The sequence below is a fragment of the Neovison vison genome, chromosome 5 (genome assembly GCF_020171115.1).
Source record: "Neovison vison isolate M4711 chromosome 5, ASM_NN_V1, whole genome shotgun sequence".
Taxonomy (NCBI): Eukaryota; Metazoa; Chordata; class Mammalia; order Carnivora; family Mustelidae; genus Neogale; species Neogale vison.
Window position 1 is genome coordinate 38,372,155 of NC_058095.1, and position 15,114 is coordinate 38,387,268.

Below are 15,114 nucleotides of genomic sequence, written 5' to 3' on the forward strand. Positions count from 1 at the left end.
TCGAGGCCCCATTGGCCGCGCTGGAAGGCGCGGCGGGGGCTCGTGCGCCAACGGTCCCAGGGTCCGCGGCGGCGGGGCGCAGGCTGGGGGAGGGGGGCAGGGCGCAGCGAAGGCCGGGCGAAGGTGGGGGGGAGATCGAGAACGGGGTGGGAGAGCCAGGCGCGGCGGGGCGAGTCCCAGTGCCCGGGCGGGGGCGATGGAGGAGGCGCTGCTCTCCACCCCCATCAACCCCAACAACTTCCCCGCCAAGCTGTGGCGGTTGGTGAACAGTCCCCGGTACCGCTCGATCCGCTGGGACGGCCGCGGCGAGGGGCTGCTCATCGACCAGCCGCTCTTCGAGGCCGAGCTGCTCAGCCCGCCGGGGGCAGGGGCTGGAGCCGGGGGTGGTGGCGGCGGCGGGGGCAGCAGCGGCGGGGGCGGCGTGGGGGGCGCCGGGGCCGAGCCCGAGCTCTTCAAAACCACCAACTTCACCAGCTTCATCCGCCAACTCAACCTCTACGGCTTCCGCAAGGTGGTGCTGGGCGGGCCGGGCGCGGCGGGGCCCGGGCCGGGGCCAGGGGGCGGCGGGCCGGCGGGCGACGGGCCGCTCCACCACTTCCACAGCCCGCACTTCCGCCGCGACCAGCCGCAGCTGCTCGTGCACCTCAAGAGGCTCACCAGCGCCAACAAGGCCAAGCTGGCGGCCGGCCTGGAGGTGCCCTGCCGGCCACCCAACCGCTTCCAGAGGCTCCTCATCACGTCGGCCTCGGCCTCGGCCTCCGCCTCCACCTCCCCGCTGCAGCACCAGGAGCCGTCGCCGCCCGCGGGGCCCCGGCCCGAGCCGCACGGTGAGTCCTCGCCCAGGGCAGGGCACATGGGGCACCGGGGAGCAACCGCCACTGCCGGGGATTATTTCGCACATCCTCCCCGGTGAGGTGATCCGCTTGCTGCTGTGCTTCTCGAGAAATCATTCCCGTCATCTCCACCGTTTCCAGCACCCCCTGTCCCCCAGTACCTCCCCCTGGAAAGAGGCATTGAGCCCCTTCTGCTTAGTCGTCCACTGGCGGCCAAAGGGACCTCTGCTGTAGGCTTCCTGCTGTTCCTGGCCCCTCCTGAACTCCAGACCTCCATGGCCATTGACCTTCTTAAGACCCTTACCTTACCTTGGACGTCTAGAGTAAGTCGCCCTTTGTCGAAGCACTAGGTCGGGAAGAAACACCGAGGGGTTTCCTTTGCTCTAATGGGAAGCAAAACAAGAGTTACTGTACAGGGTGAGAATGTGGAGGTCAAGGTAGGAAGGAACAGAGAGTCACGGCCAAGAACAGTTAGAACGTTTATACAGACCGAGGGAAAGCGAACAAGGTACCTTGAGTGGAAGTGTGTCCTTGAAGGGACAGGCCATCTTCCACACCTTTGACACATCTAAGAAATCTTAGAACAGGTGTCCTGACAGTAGTCATACATTAGATTCCAAGGAATGTATAGAAAGGTCGACATTGTTTATATATCTTAAGAGCAAAAACATAGTAATATATTCAATTGTTTATGAGATATTGTTCCTGCATACAATGCATTGGGCAACCATTTCTTTCATTGTAACCAATTAGAGCTGATGTTTACTTAAGGTGTCATGGTTAGGCCAAGCACAAGGCAAAAATGGTGTTCTTTACTGTCAAGTGTTAGTTAAAAAGAATTTTACACCTTTCAGTACTGAAAAAACTTTGTATAACTGTGTATTTACTAAAAGCTTAAAAGTTCTCTGTGACAGAAAATTATTTTATCAGCTTGATTTCTGGTGGTCTTCCCTCTCTTCTGCAAAGGTGAGGGTGGCAATCCTCCTCCTCTCTGTGTAAAGAGTCCATGATAGGAGACAGTACTCCAAGACAGCAACTGGATATAATAATGAGAATTCATTCTTTGCCTTCAGTAGAAACATTCTCACCATGTTCATTTCGATTTAACATAGTGTGTAAGGATTATTTTTCAGATATGGAAAACTTTAAAAATATGCAAATTAAAGTAGCACTTCGGTCAGTTTAACCTAGGCCCAGTGTTAAGAATGAGGCAATGTTTTGTTCATTTGGAATTTAGAAGATAAGGGATTAAAAGCTTGTGTGTCTGTGGAGTTTAGAAGATAAGGGATTAGGTTAGAGTTCTAGTAACAAGATAGAAAAATAGCAGTGGCATAGGAATGTTCTAAAGGAATTCTAAAGGATTATTAAGCTGCTTCCATGTGATGGCCAGTGATTTGGGTGGGGAATTGAATGGGGAAAGGCAATGGAGATAATACCATAGCAGACATTTGGCAGAATCTCTGACATGGATATTTGTTTTTCAGGTTGTGTATCTGGTGGGCATAAGGAAAAAAGACTGAGAAGTGTGTTCTTGGGAGAAATAGGATAACCACTTCAGAGAAACTTACATGCATACATAAAAAGAAGGTCTTGCTCACTTTTTTCACTTCTCTTTCTTTTTCCCTCATCTATGTTACACCCAGTTGTATTCTAAGGATAGAGTCCATTTTATTTTCTTTGATTTTTATTTATTTATTTTAAAAGATTTTTATTTACTTACTTGAGAGAGAGCATGAGAGCTAGAGAGAGCGTGTGCACGCACAAGGTAGGGGAAGGGCAAAGGAAGAGGGAGAAGCAGACTCTTCACTGAGCAGGGAGCCCAACTCCAGGCTCTCCATGATCACGAGCTGAGCTGAAGGCAGCCACTTAACCAACTGAGCCAATCAGGTGCCCCGGATAGAGTCCTTTTTAATTAAAGAAATGTAGGGGCTGCCTATGGTCTGATTTTCTTCACTTATAGTTCATTTATTTATTTATTTATTTTAAAAAAGATTTTTATTTATTTATTTGAGAGAGAGACAGTGAGAGAGAGCACGAGCGAGGAGAAGGTCAGAGAGTGAAGCAGACTCCCCATGGAGCTGGGAGCCCGATGTGGGACTCAATCCCGGGATTCCGGGATCATGACCTGGGCCGAAGGCAGTCATCCAACCAACTGAGCCACCCAGGCGTCCCAACTTATAGTTCATTTAGATGGCATTTTATTTTTAAAAAATTTATTTATTTGACACACAGAAAGAGAAATCACAAGTAGGCAGAGAGGCAGGCAGAGAGAGAGGAGGAAGCAGGCTCTCCTTGGAGCAGAGAGCCCGATGAGGTGGGACTCGATCCCAGGACCCTGAGATCATGACCCGAGCTGAAGGCAGAGGCCTAACCCACCGAGCCACCCAGGTGCCCCTAGGTGGCATTTTAAAGATTATTTGTTGAATAACAAATTTAGTTCATACTTCTGCAGTATCAATAATACATCAATCCATACATAACCAGATCATTGTAGTTTTCATGCATTTACTTTTTTTCTTTTCTTTTTTTTTTTTTTAACCATTCTGCCTGTTGGTATGTGCAGAAGGTATGTCATTGGTGGATTGTCTATACCACATGCTTGGATCATTAGGGAATTGTGTTACTGGTGTGGGCAGGATGTAATTCTAAGTTCAAGAGTACTGAGCCAACTTTGTTTGCTTTAATTCTATGTTCTAAGCCCTTGGTCTACTGTTTGTCTTTATATAATTTTTATTCTTCTTGAACCTTTCATTAGTTATATGCCTGACTATACTGTTGCTTCTTAGTTTCCACTTTGTTTATTGTGTTCTACTTCAGTTTATGGTTTGAATACCTCTTTTTTTCTCCCCCAAAGGAATCCTTTGTTTTATTACCGACTTCTCTTATCTAGATCCTTTGAACTAGCAGTCTTGTTCACCTTTCAGGAATGTACTGATAAGAAATGTGAAGATCACATGTTTTTCCTTTTTTTGGTTCACTTTTGTTATTTTACTCTTAAGTGGCAATTTATTTTATATTATTTGTTAACAGTATTTGTTAAAACTTTCTAAACTAAGTAACAAGTGTGAACAATAGTAGATAATCAGTGCTGGCCTGGGAGTATCAAGCTGGCAGGAGGCAGGTTTTTTCCTGGGAATTAATTAGCTCAGATTCATTTATATAGAGGGAAAGGGATCTTTAAGAGCAGAAATCCATCCTGCCTTGCATTTCCAGAATTTTGGATTTAAACTTTGCTAAATATATCTTGAAGATGTTCTGAAAACATATAGATGATATTCTGTGAAGTTGGTCAGAATAGAACCCTATGAGATAACCCTTAACAATAAATAAAAGGTGAACATGTTTTAGTTCTTTATTTAAAAAACAAAACAAAAACAAATGTAAAGGAGCACCCTTCTAATCCTATCAGCATTCTTATGTTAGCAGCATCTAAAAATCTGTAAGTATTTGGTGATCACTTAGGTCATTGTGATAGAAGTAGAATTTATATTTTAATTTGAGAAATCAAAGTAGAGAATTCTTTAGTTAGCTGCTTACGTTATTGACAATCTGCAGATTCACTAATAGCTTAACTCTAAAGAAGGTAGAAGAAGGGTTAGCTATTGCACACTGTAGAAATAAGCAGTTTTAGCCTGTGAAGCATCCCAGGAAGAATCAAGTGTGGGTAGTTTTGGACATCAGAAATACCTATTGTAAAGAACAAAAAAATGTCTCTTTAGATCTTAAATGATTGCACTGGTAGTTCAGAGTGTGTATACATATGGACTTGGTAGTCAAATACTATAAAAAGTATTTTTTTGTACTTTAGAAGGAAAGGGGAAAAGCAGTTTTTAAGAGATATATATCATTTGTATACTTTCAGTCTTCTGAACTAAGAATTTTTTCCCTCATTAGATTTAGATCTCTTGATTTCCAGGGCTCTAGAATTTGTGTGTATATGTGTATGTATGTGTTTGTTTTTGGCATTAGTGCTTTGTTCCTTTTAAAAATTTTATTATTTTGTGGCGCCTGGGTGGCTCAGTGGGTTAAAGCCTCTGCCTTCGACTCAGGTCATGATCTCAGGGTCCTGGGATCAAGCCCTGCTTGGCAGGGAACCTGCTTCCCTTCCTCTCTCTCTGCCTGCCTCTCTGCCTACTTGTGATCTCTGTCAAATAAATGAATAAAATCTTTAAAAAAAATAAAAAAAAATAAAAATTTTATTATTTTTTAAGGTTTATTTTATGAAAATTGATATGAATCAGGCAATGCCAAGCCAGAAGTGGTTAGGAGTGCTTCTGATGCTTTATTCTTTTTTTTTTTTAATACTTTATTTATTTGTCAGAGAGAGAAAGAGTACAAGCAGTGAGAGCAGCAGGCAGATGGAGAAGCAGGCTTCCCGCTGAGCAAGGAGCCCAATGTGGGCCTCGATTCCGGATCCCTGGATCATGACTCAAGCTGAAGTCAGGCGCTTAACCAACTGAGCCACCCAGGTGTCCCCCTTTGTTTGTTTGTTTTGTTTGTTTGTTTTGTTTTTTGTTGGTTTTTTTTTTTTTTTGAGAGAGAGACAGCAAGTGGAGTGGAGGTGCAGAGGGAGAGGAAGAATTTTTTTTTTTAATATTTAAAATATTAATATTCACTTGAGACAGAGAGAGAGCATGAGCAGGGAAGAGAGGCAAAGCGAGAGGGAGAAGCCAACTTCTCACTGAGCCGGGAGCCTGGTGAAGGGCTTGAAGAGGGGCTCCATCTCAGGACCCAGAGATCATGACCTGAGCCAAAGGCAGGTGCTTAACCATCTAAGCCACCCAGGCGCTCCAAGAGAGAGAATCTTAAGCAGGCTCTACACCCACCACAGAGCCCCACGTGGGGCTTCATCTCAGAACATTAAGACCTGAGCCAAAATCAAGGGTGAGATGCTTAACTGACTGAGCTGCCCAGGTGCCCCCTATTGCTTTATTCTTTATTAGAGGAAATTCTTTTTCTTTTTCTAAGATTTTATTTATTTATTTGACAGAGATCACAAGTAGGCAGAGAGGCACGCAGAGAGAATGGAAGGGGAACAGGGGGGAACAGGCTCCCTGCCGAGCAGAGAGCCCGATGCAGGGCTTGATCCCAGGACCCTGAGATCGTGACCTGAGCCGAAGGCAGAGGCTTTAACCCACTGAGCCACCCAGGCGTCCCTGAAGATTTATTTATTTGTTTGTTTATTTATTTGACAGAGAGAGTGAGAGCACAAGTAGGCAGAGAGGCAGGCAGAGAGGGGGATGAAGCAGGCGAGGCTCGATCCCAGGACTCTGAGACCATGAACTGAGCCAAAGGCAGAGGCTTAACCCACTGAGCCACCTAGGCACCCCAGAGGAAATTCTTTAGAGGAAAATTCTTTTTAATTAATTTTTTAAAATAAACATATAATGTATTTTTATCCCCAGGGGTACAGGTCTGTGAATCGCCAGGTTTACGCACTTCACAGCATAGAGGAAATTTTTTAAAGGAAATTAAACACCAAAGAAATAGAATGAAAGATGTATAACATATTTGAATGGGTTTCCAGTTTAAATATTTGGAAAAGTAGGTTTTTGAGTGCCATCTTTTATCACGTAGTTTAACAGATAAGTAGCACATAAATTAGACTTTCCCTCTGTTTTATTTTATTTTATTTCTTAAGATTTTATTTATTTATTTGACAGAGAGAGATCACAAGTAGGCAGAGAGGCAGAGAGATAGAGAGAGGAGGAAGCAGTCTCTCCAGCTAGCAGAGAGCCGGATATGGGGCTCGATCCCAAGACCCTGGGATCATGACCCGAGCCAAAGGCAGAGGCCTTAACCCACTGAGCCACCCAGGTACCCCTTTCCCTCTGTTTGAAGTAGATTAGCTTAATAAAACAAATTGAAAGGAATTTGTCAACCACATAATTTAATACATGATGCCTTCCTGGGAATAAATTAGCCTACCTTTATGTTCAAGAATTACAGCTGAAAAATAAGTTCAGCTTGCAACATGTATATTTTCTTTTTCCCCTTTATATGATATTGCCCTTTCTCTTCATCATCTCCACTTTTTAATTCCTTTCTACCTTACTAGATAAGAGAAAGCAAATATCAGAATCTTTGGGCCTGAGTATGTCGATTTTAACAAACTGTTCAGGTGATTTCAGATGTAAACAATTGTTTGAGAGCTACTAATATCTAGGAGGGGACTCTACTAGAGAAAATTTTTGGAAAATTTTTGATTAATTTAAGAAAGGAAGAAGAAAACTGAGTCAAATTTTTCAAGCCTGACTTTTCTGCAAAGGTTATCATTAAAAAAAAAAAAAATTGAAGGGGGAGTAAAGACCATTAACTTTCTTTTTGGTTTGTGTTATAGTTCTTACTTTATCTACACTTATTTCTTCTATATATACAGTTGAGTGTTTACTTTTGTACCTATTATTAAGGTTTCTAAATGATTTGAAGGACTGAATGGAATTTCTAAAACTTGTAGGAAGTAGTTTACAGGAAAAATCTGGGTCAATCAGTTGAGGCAATTGAGGTAAAAAAAGGTAAGATGACTGAATTGTCTATAAAAAGCTTTAAACATTGAATTTGATTTAACATTTGATTTAATATTAGAGTTTGGCTACCTTGTCTCTTCTGACAGTAATACTGAGAACCAACCAGAAGTCTGATCATTTTTTTTTTTTTTAGCATTATTGTGTATTCTGGATTCTGAACTTATTTCCACCAGAACTAAATTTCTGTTTTGTTAAAAATGGCTGAGAATTCAACATATTCATATTTTGTGACTTTTGGTTTACTCTATCCGGTGGTATAAAGTAAAATTAGTAAGTGTGTTCTTCCTTTTTTTATGCAGGACCAGTGGCTGTAGGACAATTCCACCGGTCATTCCGGCGAGATAGTTTGTCTCCTTACTCCTACGTATCGACTTCATCCCACAACCACAGTACTTTCCCTCTGAAAGGTTTAGATCGGACCCCGATTCCTCCTAGAACATGGCAGAACTCCCTTGGAATGCACCCAGGACAAGTGGAAACATCTCCCACTTTTTCAGATAAAGGGGTTCCATTTCCTGTACTGCAGAGGTTTCCAACTGAGGTTACCTATACCCTGCAGCCAAGTGCCACATCCGTACACGTTCAGCAAGGTCCTCAAACAATGGTCAGCTCCTCCCAAAAATACAGTAACTACACACCCTCAGCGCAGTACTCCCAAGCCTACTATCCAACAGGTATGAGAAATTCAAGTTCAGTGGCTTCTCTTAAAGTACTTTATGATGAAAGTTTATATATTTATGCATTTCTGCATGCTTAAAAATAGGAATAGGTGCATACCTAAGGAATGTCAAAGGTTTCTCATGAGGGCATATTTTTAAGTAATATATAAAATTTTATTGTGTTCTTAAGGATTGTGAAAATTCTGTTGGGTACATAAAAGTTTATGTTTTTAGTGAAACTTTTGTATCTTTGAAATGTGTCCTAGTAATGAAATTAGGATATAGTACATTGAGACCTCATTTTAACTTTGCTGTTGGTGCAGTATTTTGTTTCTTTTCTTTAAAAAAAAATTATATACATGTTGTAGTTGACCCTTGAACAATGCAGGATTGGGGTACTGACCCCCACGCAGTTGAAAATCTGTGTATAATTTTTGACTGCCCCAAAACTCAACTACTTATTACCTATTGTTGACTAGAAGCCTTACCTAAGATAACATAAAGAGTTGATTAACACATTGTATGTTATATGTATTATATACTATAGTCTTATAATAAACTAGAGAAAAGAAAATGTTATTAAGAAAATCAAAATACATTTACAATACTGTACTGTATCCAAAAAATCCTCATATCATCTAAATGAACCCATGTAGTTCAAACTCACATTGTTAAATGGTAAACTGTATGTACTGTATTTTTTAACGTTATAGGTGAGATTACCTCATAATGAAATCATTTTAGTATCTCAGTAATGAAGTTTAATAAAAGAACATACTCTCTAGCTCTTAAAACAAAATTATATTCTTATAGTAAAAACGTGATTGTGTGATTTGACAATGCAGAACCTGCAGTGTTAATCCCAGCCAACTGAGAAGTGCAGAGTAGTAGAGAAGAAAACCTGACAATGACAAATGACTTAGAGCTCAGCCAAGGGCGTTGAAGAAATACTGTGATCTTAAGCCACTAATCAGGAATCCTTATGATAGTGACCATGTGTTTAGCTTCTTGTGGGGAGGGGAGTATCTTTTGGGAGGGTTACAGTTTTGCAAGATAATAGCCTTTCCTTTCCATTCAAATGTATCTTCAATTTTGTAGGAGCACCATGTAGTCCTGCTGTGTTTCATCATACAGAGTACTTTAATGCTGAGTGATGAAATGGGGCAATGGAAATAAGACAAGGGTCAATCAAGGCTTTCAGAAAAGACCAGAGAGAGAAGGCGGCATTCTTTTGTTAAGACTCTAGGAATATTAATTTTCTCAAATATGTGGCTCTGGGAGCTATCTCTAGAGGTATTTTGTTAGACCATTTCTCCTAGACAGGAGGAAATCAAAAGCTAAAATAAGTGGAAGGATGTAAATTTGATAAGGGAATAAAATAATCTGTTGACCTTTACAAGTTATAATCTGGTAACGTCTGTTTCTAAGAGGTCTCAGTATTTTCTAGCTGTAACATCCAACTGTATTCTTTTATTATTGGCTTATTACATTCTACCTAAATATAGCAGTAAAAGGAATTGTTTTATTTTCTCAAAATATTTAATATTTTAATATTAAAATAATAAAACAAGAACTTAAATTAGATTGGGTTTCATGTATTTTTAGAGCTGCTACTGTTTGGGTGGATGGAGTTGAGAAGGAAAAGGCAAAGGAAGTATATGGATTAAGGATGCCTTAGTACTTTTATTAATTTTGCTTGTTAGAAATCTGAATTTTTTTTACTTCTTATGCAGGAGAAGGTTGAAGTCTAATATTTTTCCAGATTTTCAGCTACTTCTTTGAAAAACAAAAATATCTGTGTGATCTTGAAAAATAGAAGATGAATAAATTCATGTTAGAAGTTTTAGATCTTGGGGCGCCTGGGTGGCTCAGTGGGATAAGCCTCTGCCTTCTGCTCGGGTCATGATCCCAGGGTCCAGGGATCGAGCCCTGCATCAGGCTCTCTGCTCAGCGGGGGGCCTGCTTCCTCCTCTCTCTCTGCCTGCCTCTCTGCCTACCTGTGATCTCTGTCAAATAAATAAATAAAATCTTAAAAAAAAAAAGAAGTTTTAGATCTTATGTATACCAACAAATAGGGTCAGATTTTTATTGGTGAATAGTTTAATTCAACATTTTAATAAACAGATTAGACATTACTATCTAAATTATAATTTCAGCTGCATTCCGGGTATTCCTGGACTGTATATACATACACAGAGTCTGTGTCTTCCTTATACTCGCTTTACATTCTACAGCCCATCAGTTGGATAATATCCCACCTCCCTTCCTTTTACCAGTGTTTCTCTCTCCTTTCCTATACTCCCTCCAAACCAACCCCCCCAACTGCTAAAGACTCAGAAGCTTCTAGGGAGTTTAAATTTGGAAGTATTGCAGCAAGAAGAAATGTAGAAATGTGCTTAACCTTTCAATTTGTAATTTTGGAGGCATTTTCCTATGGATGTATTGGATAGGGTGGTTAGGTTCTGTATTACTATCAGTTGTACACTTATGGTACAGATGGTTATAATCTGGTATAGGAGCCAAATTAGCCTATGTGATGTTGTTTCTATGGGAAATGTATTTCAAGTTCCAGATAATCCTCAGAAACCCTTGGTTCCAAATTTTATGGGAACCAGTTATGTATTATGTATCAGAAGATAGTACAAATAGTTGATATTATTCATTCATTATAGAAATATTCTTGTTAAATTGTTATTATTTAGGATATGTTAATTAAAAACATTTTATGTTAGCTTGGATGTAAAATTATAAATTAAAAATTGTCTCCAAGAGTTCAAGGTAAGGACTAGGAAAGAGACATTAAAAGAACAAGTAAGTGCTGCTGATGTTTTGATAGCTTACAGGGCATGTGAAAGAGAATCTTATGTTATCTGAATTTTTGTTTTATTTTCTTTAATAGGGCAAATTGAAATGACTATAATGTTTCTGAGGTCATAAATATAAGAAATGTCATGATCTCATGATGACATCTAATACATAGAGTAGGTCTATGATATAGTATAATAAGCAAAACTACTTTGAACATTCTGAAGTACTACATAAATAAAAGGTTGTATTGTTAAATACAAAAGACTTGTTATGGAAAAGAAAGTGCTGTAAAAATGCCGTAGAAGTATTTAATTCCTCCAGATTTTAAGTGAAGGAAGCAAAAAGTAGTGAGCAATTTAACCAGTATTTAGTGAGTACCTGTTTATGAAGAGCATTACAGATGACTTTTCCAAAGTTAAATAGAATATCATTCTCAGAGGCAGGGTAATAATCACTCCCAAATCCAGCTCTTAAAATAATAATGAAGTAACTAATTTTGGAATCATGGTCATACTTAAATCCTTTTGAAGAATTTGAGGGTTGGATCAAATTTTAGTAAGCAGCAACAGCTGACTTCATTTAAAAATTATATTGATGGGCATCTGGGTGGCTCAGTTGGTTAAGCCACTGCCTTTGGTCATGATCCTGGAGAACTGGGATCAAGGCCCATATCAGGCTTCCCCTGCTCTGCAGGGAGCCTGCTTCTCCCTCTCCCTCTGCCTCTTCCCCTGCTTGTGCTCTCTCTCTCTCTGTCAAATAAATAAATAACATCTTTTTAAAAATTATATTGATAATAAATTTTGATCTGGTTTCCAAATAGTATAACCAGTGAATTTTGAATGTTAAAATATTTTATAAATCAGTTTCTCTATAAAAGCCAAAGATTGAGACTGGAAAATTGCTGGCAGACTGACTCATAAAATGACTCATCTGAATCTGTGCTTACATTTGCCATTCCTCTCTTGAAGCGCCTGTTTTCTTTGCCTAGCTCACTACGTTTTTTTCCACTCTTATCACTCCTTCAAAGACAAAATATTGTAGATCCAGTATTGACTGACTCTTTTTAGTCTTACTTTATCTTGGGTTCATTTTTTCCCCTCTGGTGTTATCTATATAGTAATCACTGTGATCAAACATTGTTCTGAATATTTTCCAATATCAATTCATTTAATCCTCACAACAACCTTATAAGATTAGAAATATAATTATCCTCATTTTATAGGTTAGGAAACGGAAACACAGCTACTCAGAGGCAAGGCTGGGGAACAAAGCCAGGCAAGCTGACTCAGGAGTCCATTCTTTTGGCCACTGTGCTCTGCTATCTGTCTGCCTCTCATTTAGAGAACTCTTCATTTTATCCTTTGTGAGACTCTTTCCTGGTATGTCTCCTCCCCAGAATCTGTTACTCCCAGATAGAACAGACAATAGGAAATGATGGGGATGCTACTGGTGGCAGTGGGACCACCTGGATTATTGGCTCGTCCTACCTAAGCAGTGAGAACATATACCTAACTGCTAGAGTGAGATGTCTGGTTCGGTGCCTCTGAGGAGTGGGGCTGCCTCTAATTCATTTCTGTATACTCCTGTACCTAGTGTAGTCCTCAGCTATAGTGGTTCCCTAGTAAATAGTAAATATTGAATGGAATGAAATAACTCTAGTCTCCACTTTGTAATTAATCATTCAACCTGATCTTCACTGGATTATTTCATGACACTTGCCTCAATTTCCCTTCCTGTAAGTGGTAATAGTACTTCAGGTCAGTGATTAAATGAATTTAATGTATGTGAATAGACTTTATAAAATTTAAAACACTATTTACATAGAAAGGATAAAACATTTTAAAAGCTGTCTTTCAAATGAACCTACATATTAACACCCTAGAATCTAAATACAGTAGTTTGTAAGAATATACAACTTCTGCAAGGTACAGAAGATGCTTTTATTTTTTTATTGAAAAAATACATATTGTATCATTATTTAAAATTTTTTTGACTTGACTCTTGGGCAAAAAGAATTGCTTATTGTTGTGAGTTTGTTGTTGTTATTGTTGTTCAAGCAGTGTGGAGTCCCCTGTGTGGCTTGAACTCATGACCCTGAGATCAAGGGCCTAGCTGAGATCAAGAGTTGGATGCTTAACTGACTGAGCCATCCAGGCACCCCCTATTATTGTTTGAAAGTACATTTAAATTCTAAAGATTTTATCTTCAGGCTTTTAATTCTATGTAGTATACATAAACAGATACAGCACCTGGAGCTTTCCAGTGCTGTCGTTCTTGAGCTCAGGTAGCCTCTATCCTCTATCGTCAGTGTCTTTGAAAAGGCCTGATTTTGTTATAATGAAAAGAGGGGCAGGAAGTTCTCTTTAGCTGCCAGAAGAAACTAGGCAAAAACACAATTGTGCCTTTCTTTCTATTTATTTATTTAAAATTTTGTTTATTTATTTATTTGACAGACAAATCACAAATAGGCAGAGAGGCAGGCAGAGAGAGAGGAGGAAGCAGGCTCCCCCCTGAGCAGAGAGCCCGATGCGGGGCTCGATCCCAGGACCCTGAGATCAGGACCCAAGCCGGAGGCAGAAGCTCTAACCCACTGCGCCACCCAGGCGCCCCTGCCTTTCTTTTTATTGAAGTAAAATATAAATAACACAGTTTGCCATTTTAACCATTTTTAAGTTTACAGTTCTGTGGCATTAAATACATTCACATTGTTGTATGTCCTAGCATTACCACCTTCCATCTCCAGAACTTCTTCGTCTTCCCCAAGACTCATATAAAAGGAATCATACAACATTTGCCCTTTTGTGATTGGCTTATTTCATTAAGCATACTGTTTTCAAGGTTCATTGATACTCTAGCATCCGTCAAAATTTCCTTATTTTTAAATACTGAATAATTTTCCATTGTATGTATGTACCACTTTTTTTTATGCATTCATCTGTTGGAAGACACTGGGTTGCTTCCACCTTTTGACTATTATGAACAAAGCTGCTGTGTACACAGATGCACAAATATTTATTTCAGTGCCCGCTTTCACTTTTTGGGGGATATGCCCAGAAGACCTTTACCTTACTATAAGTAAGGAAATATTAGGTTTCTAGATGTGTAGTAGCTTATCTTAAAACTAAATTTACAATTGAGATGTTTTTCCTGTTGAGCATTTATACTGGCATTTTCTCACTGTTGACACTGTACTTATTCTGAAGTAGACTCGAGTCTAGAACATTTTAATTGTGTATTTGAATTACCTCCATAGGATAAAAAAATATGAACTTGTTTTCCTAACCCATAGTGGGAGTGAAAATTTTTACCTAGATAATTTTTAGTATCTAAATTTTTTTTTAATTACCAGAATTGTTTTTAAAAAGTCATTAACTAAAAAGGTTTTAAAAATATTTTTTAAAATGTCATTAACTATCATATTTACATCTGAAATAGAATTCTATTATTTCCAGCTTTTCATTCTCTGTGCAATTAAATGCCTTGAGTGAATACTGCGTTCAGGAAGACAGTGTAAGATTTTTATGCAGCTGAATGTGCCTTAGGATATAGCGATAAACTCAGTTTTATAAATGTCAGTACCTTCACAATGCTTACATAATACACACAGAGTTAATTTGTCATATATTAACCACATAGTTGTGTTTCTATAGCTAGGTTTTTCCTATCCGGTAAACTTACTAGTATCTTACATTGTTCTATTTTGTTGACTGTACATACAGGGTAGGACTGCACTGGTAAGGAAATAGCCACTGGGAATCTTTTTGGATTATCTATTCACGTCCCCCTTTGCAGGTAGCTTTCCACTTTCCATTTGTCACTGGACACTTAAAAGGACTTTCACTGTTTTGCTGTTTCCTTAGATACCAAATCAACTATTAGCTATATATTAATATACTCTCTGTTGTATATTTTACTTTACTTACCCAAGAAATGTATTTTATTTTAAAGATTTTATTTATCTGAGAGAGAGAAAAATAAAGCACAAGTGGGGAGGTGGAGCAGAGGTAGAGGGAGAAGCAGACTCACCGCTGAGTGGGGAGCCTGAACGCAGGGCTCCATCCCAGGACCCTGAGATCATGACCTGAGCTAAAGGCAGACACTTAACTAACTGAGCCACCCAGGCGCCCCAATCCAAGAAATTTATTTTAAAGTACACTTTAACAGCTATTTAAAATATGTAAGCGATGGAATCAGAACAGTATCAGAAAAATAAACCTAATACCGTTCGTTGATTTATTTGTAATGAAATACTATTTCATGGTACCCTGTTGAGTGAAAACCTGCAGC

General features: G+C 39.5%; 1 protein-coding gene across 1 annotated transcript in view; it reads left to right on the forward strand.

The window, feature by feature from the left end:
* Positions 1 to 196: 196 nt before the first annotated feature.
* Positions 197 to 15,114, forward strand: part of HSF5 (heat shock transcription factor 5) — a 44,353-nt gene continuing 29,435 nt past the window's right edge. Inside the window, exons 1-2 of the mRNA XM_044250506.1 lie at positions 197 to 827; positions 7,660 to 8,034. Of these exons, the coding sequence (XP_044106441.1) occupies positions 197 to 827; positions 7,660 to 8,034 (1,006 nt within the window). The remainder of the gene's footprint in view (positions 828 to 7,659; positions 8,035 to 15,114) is intronic.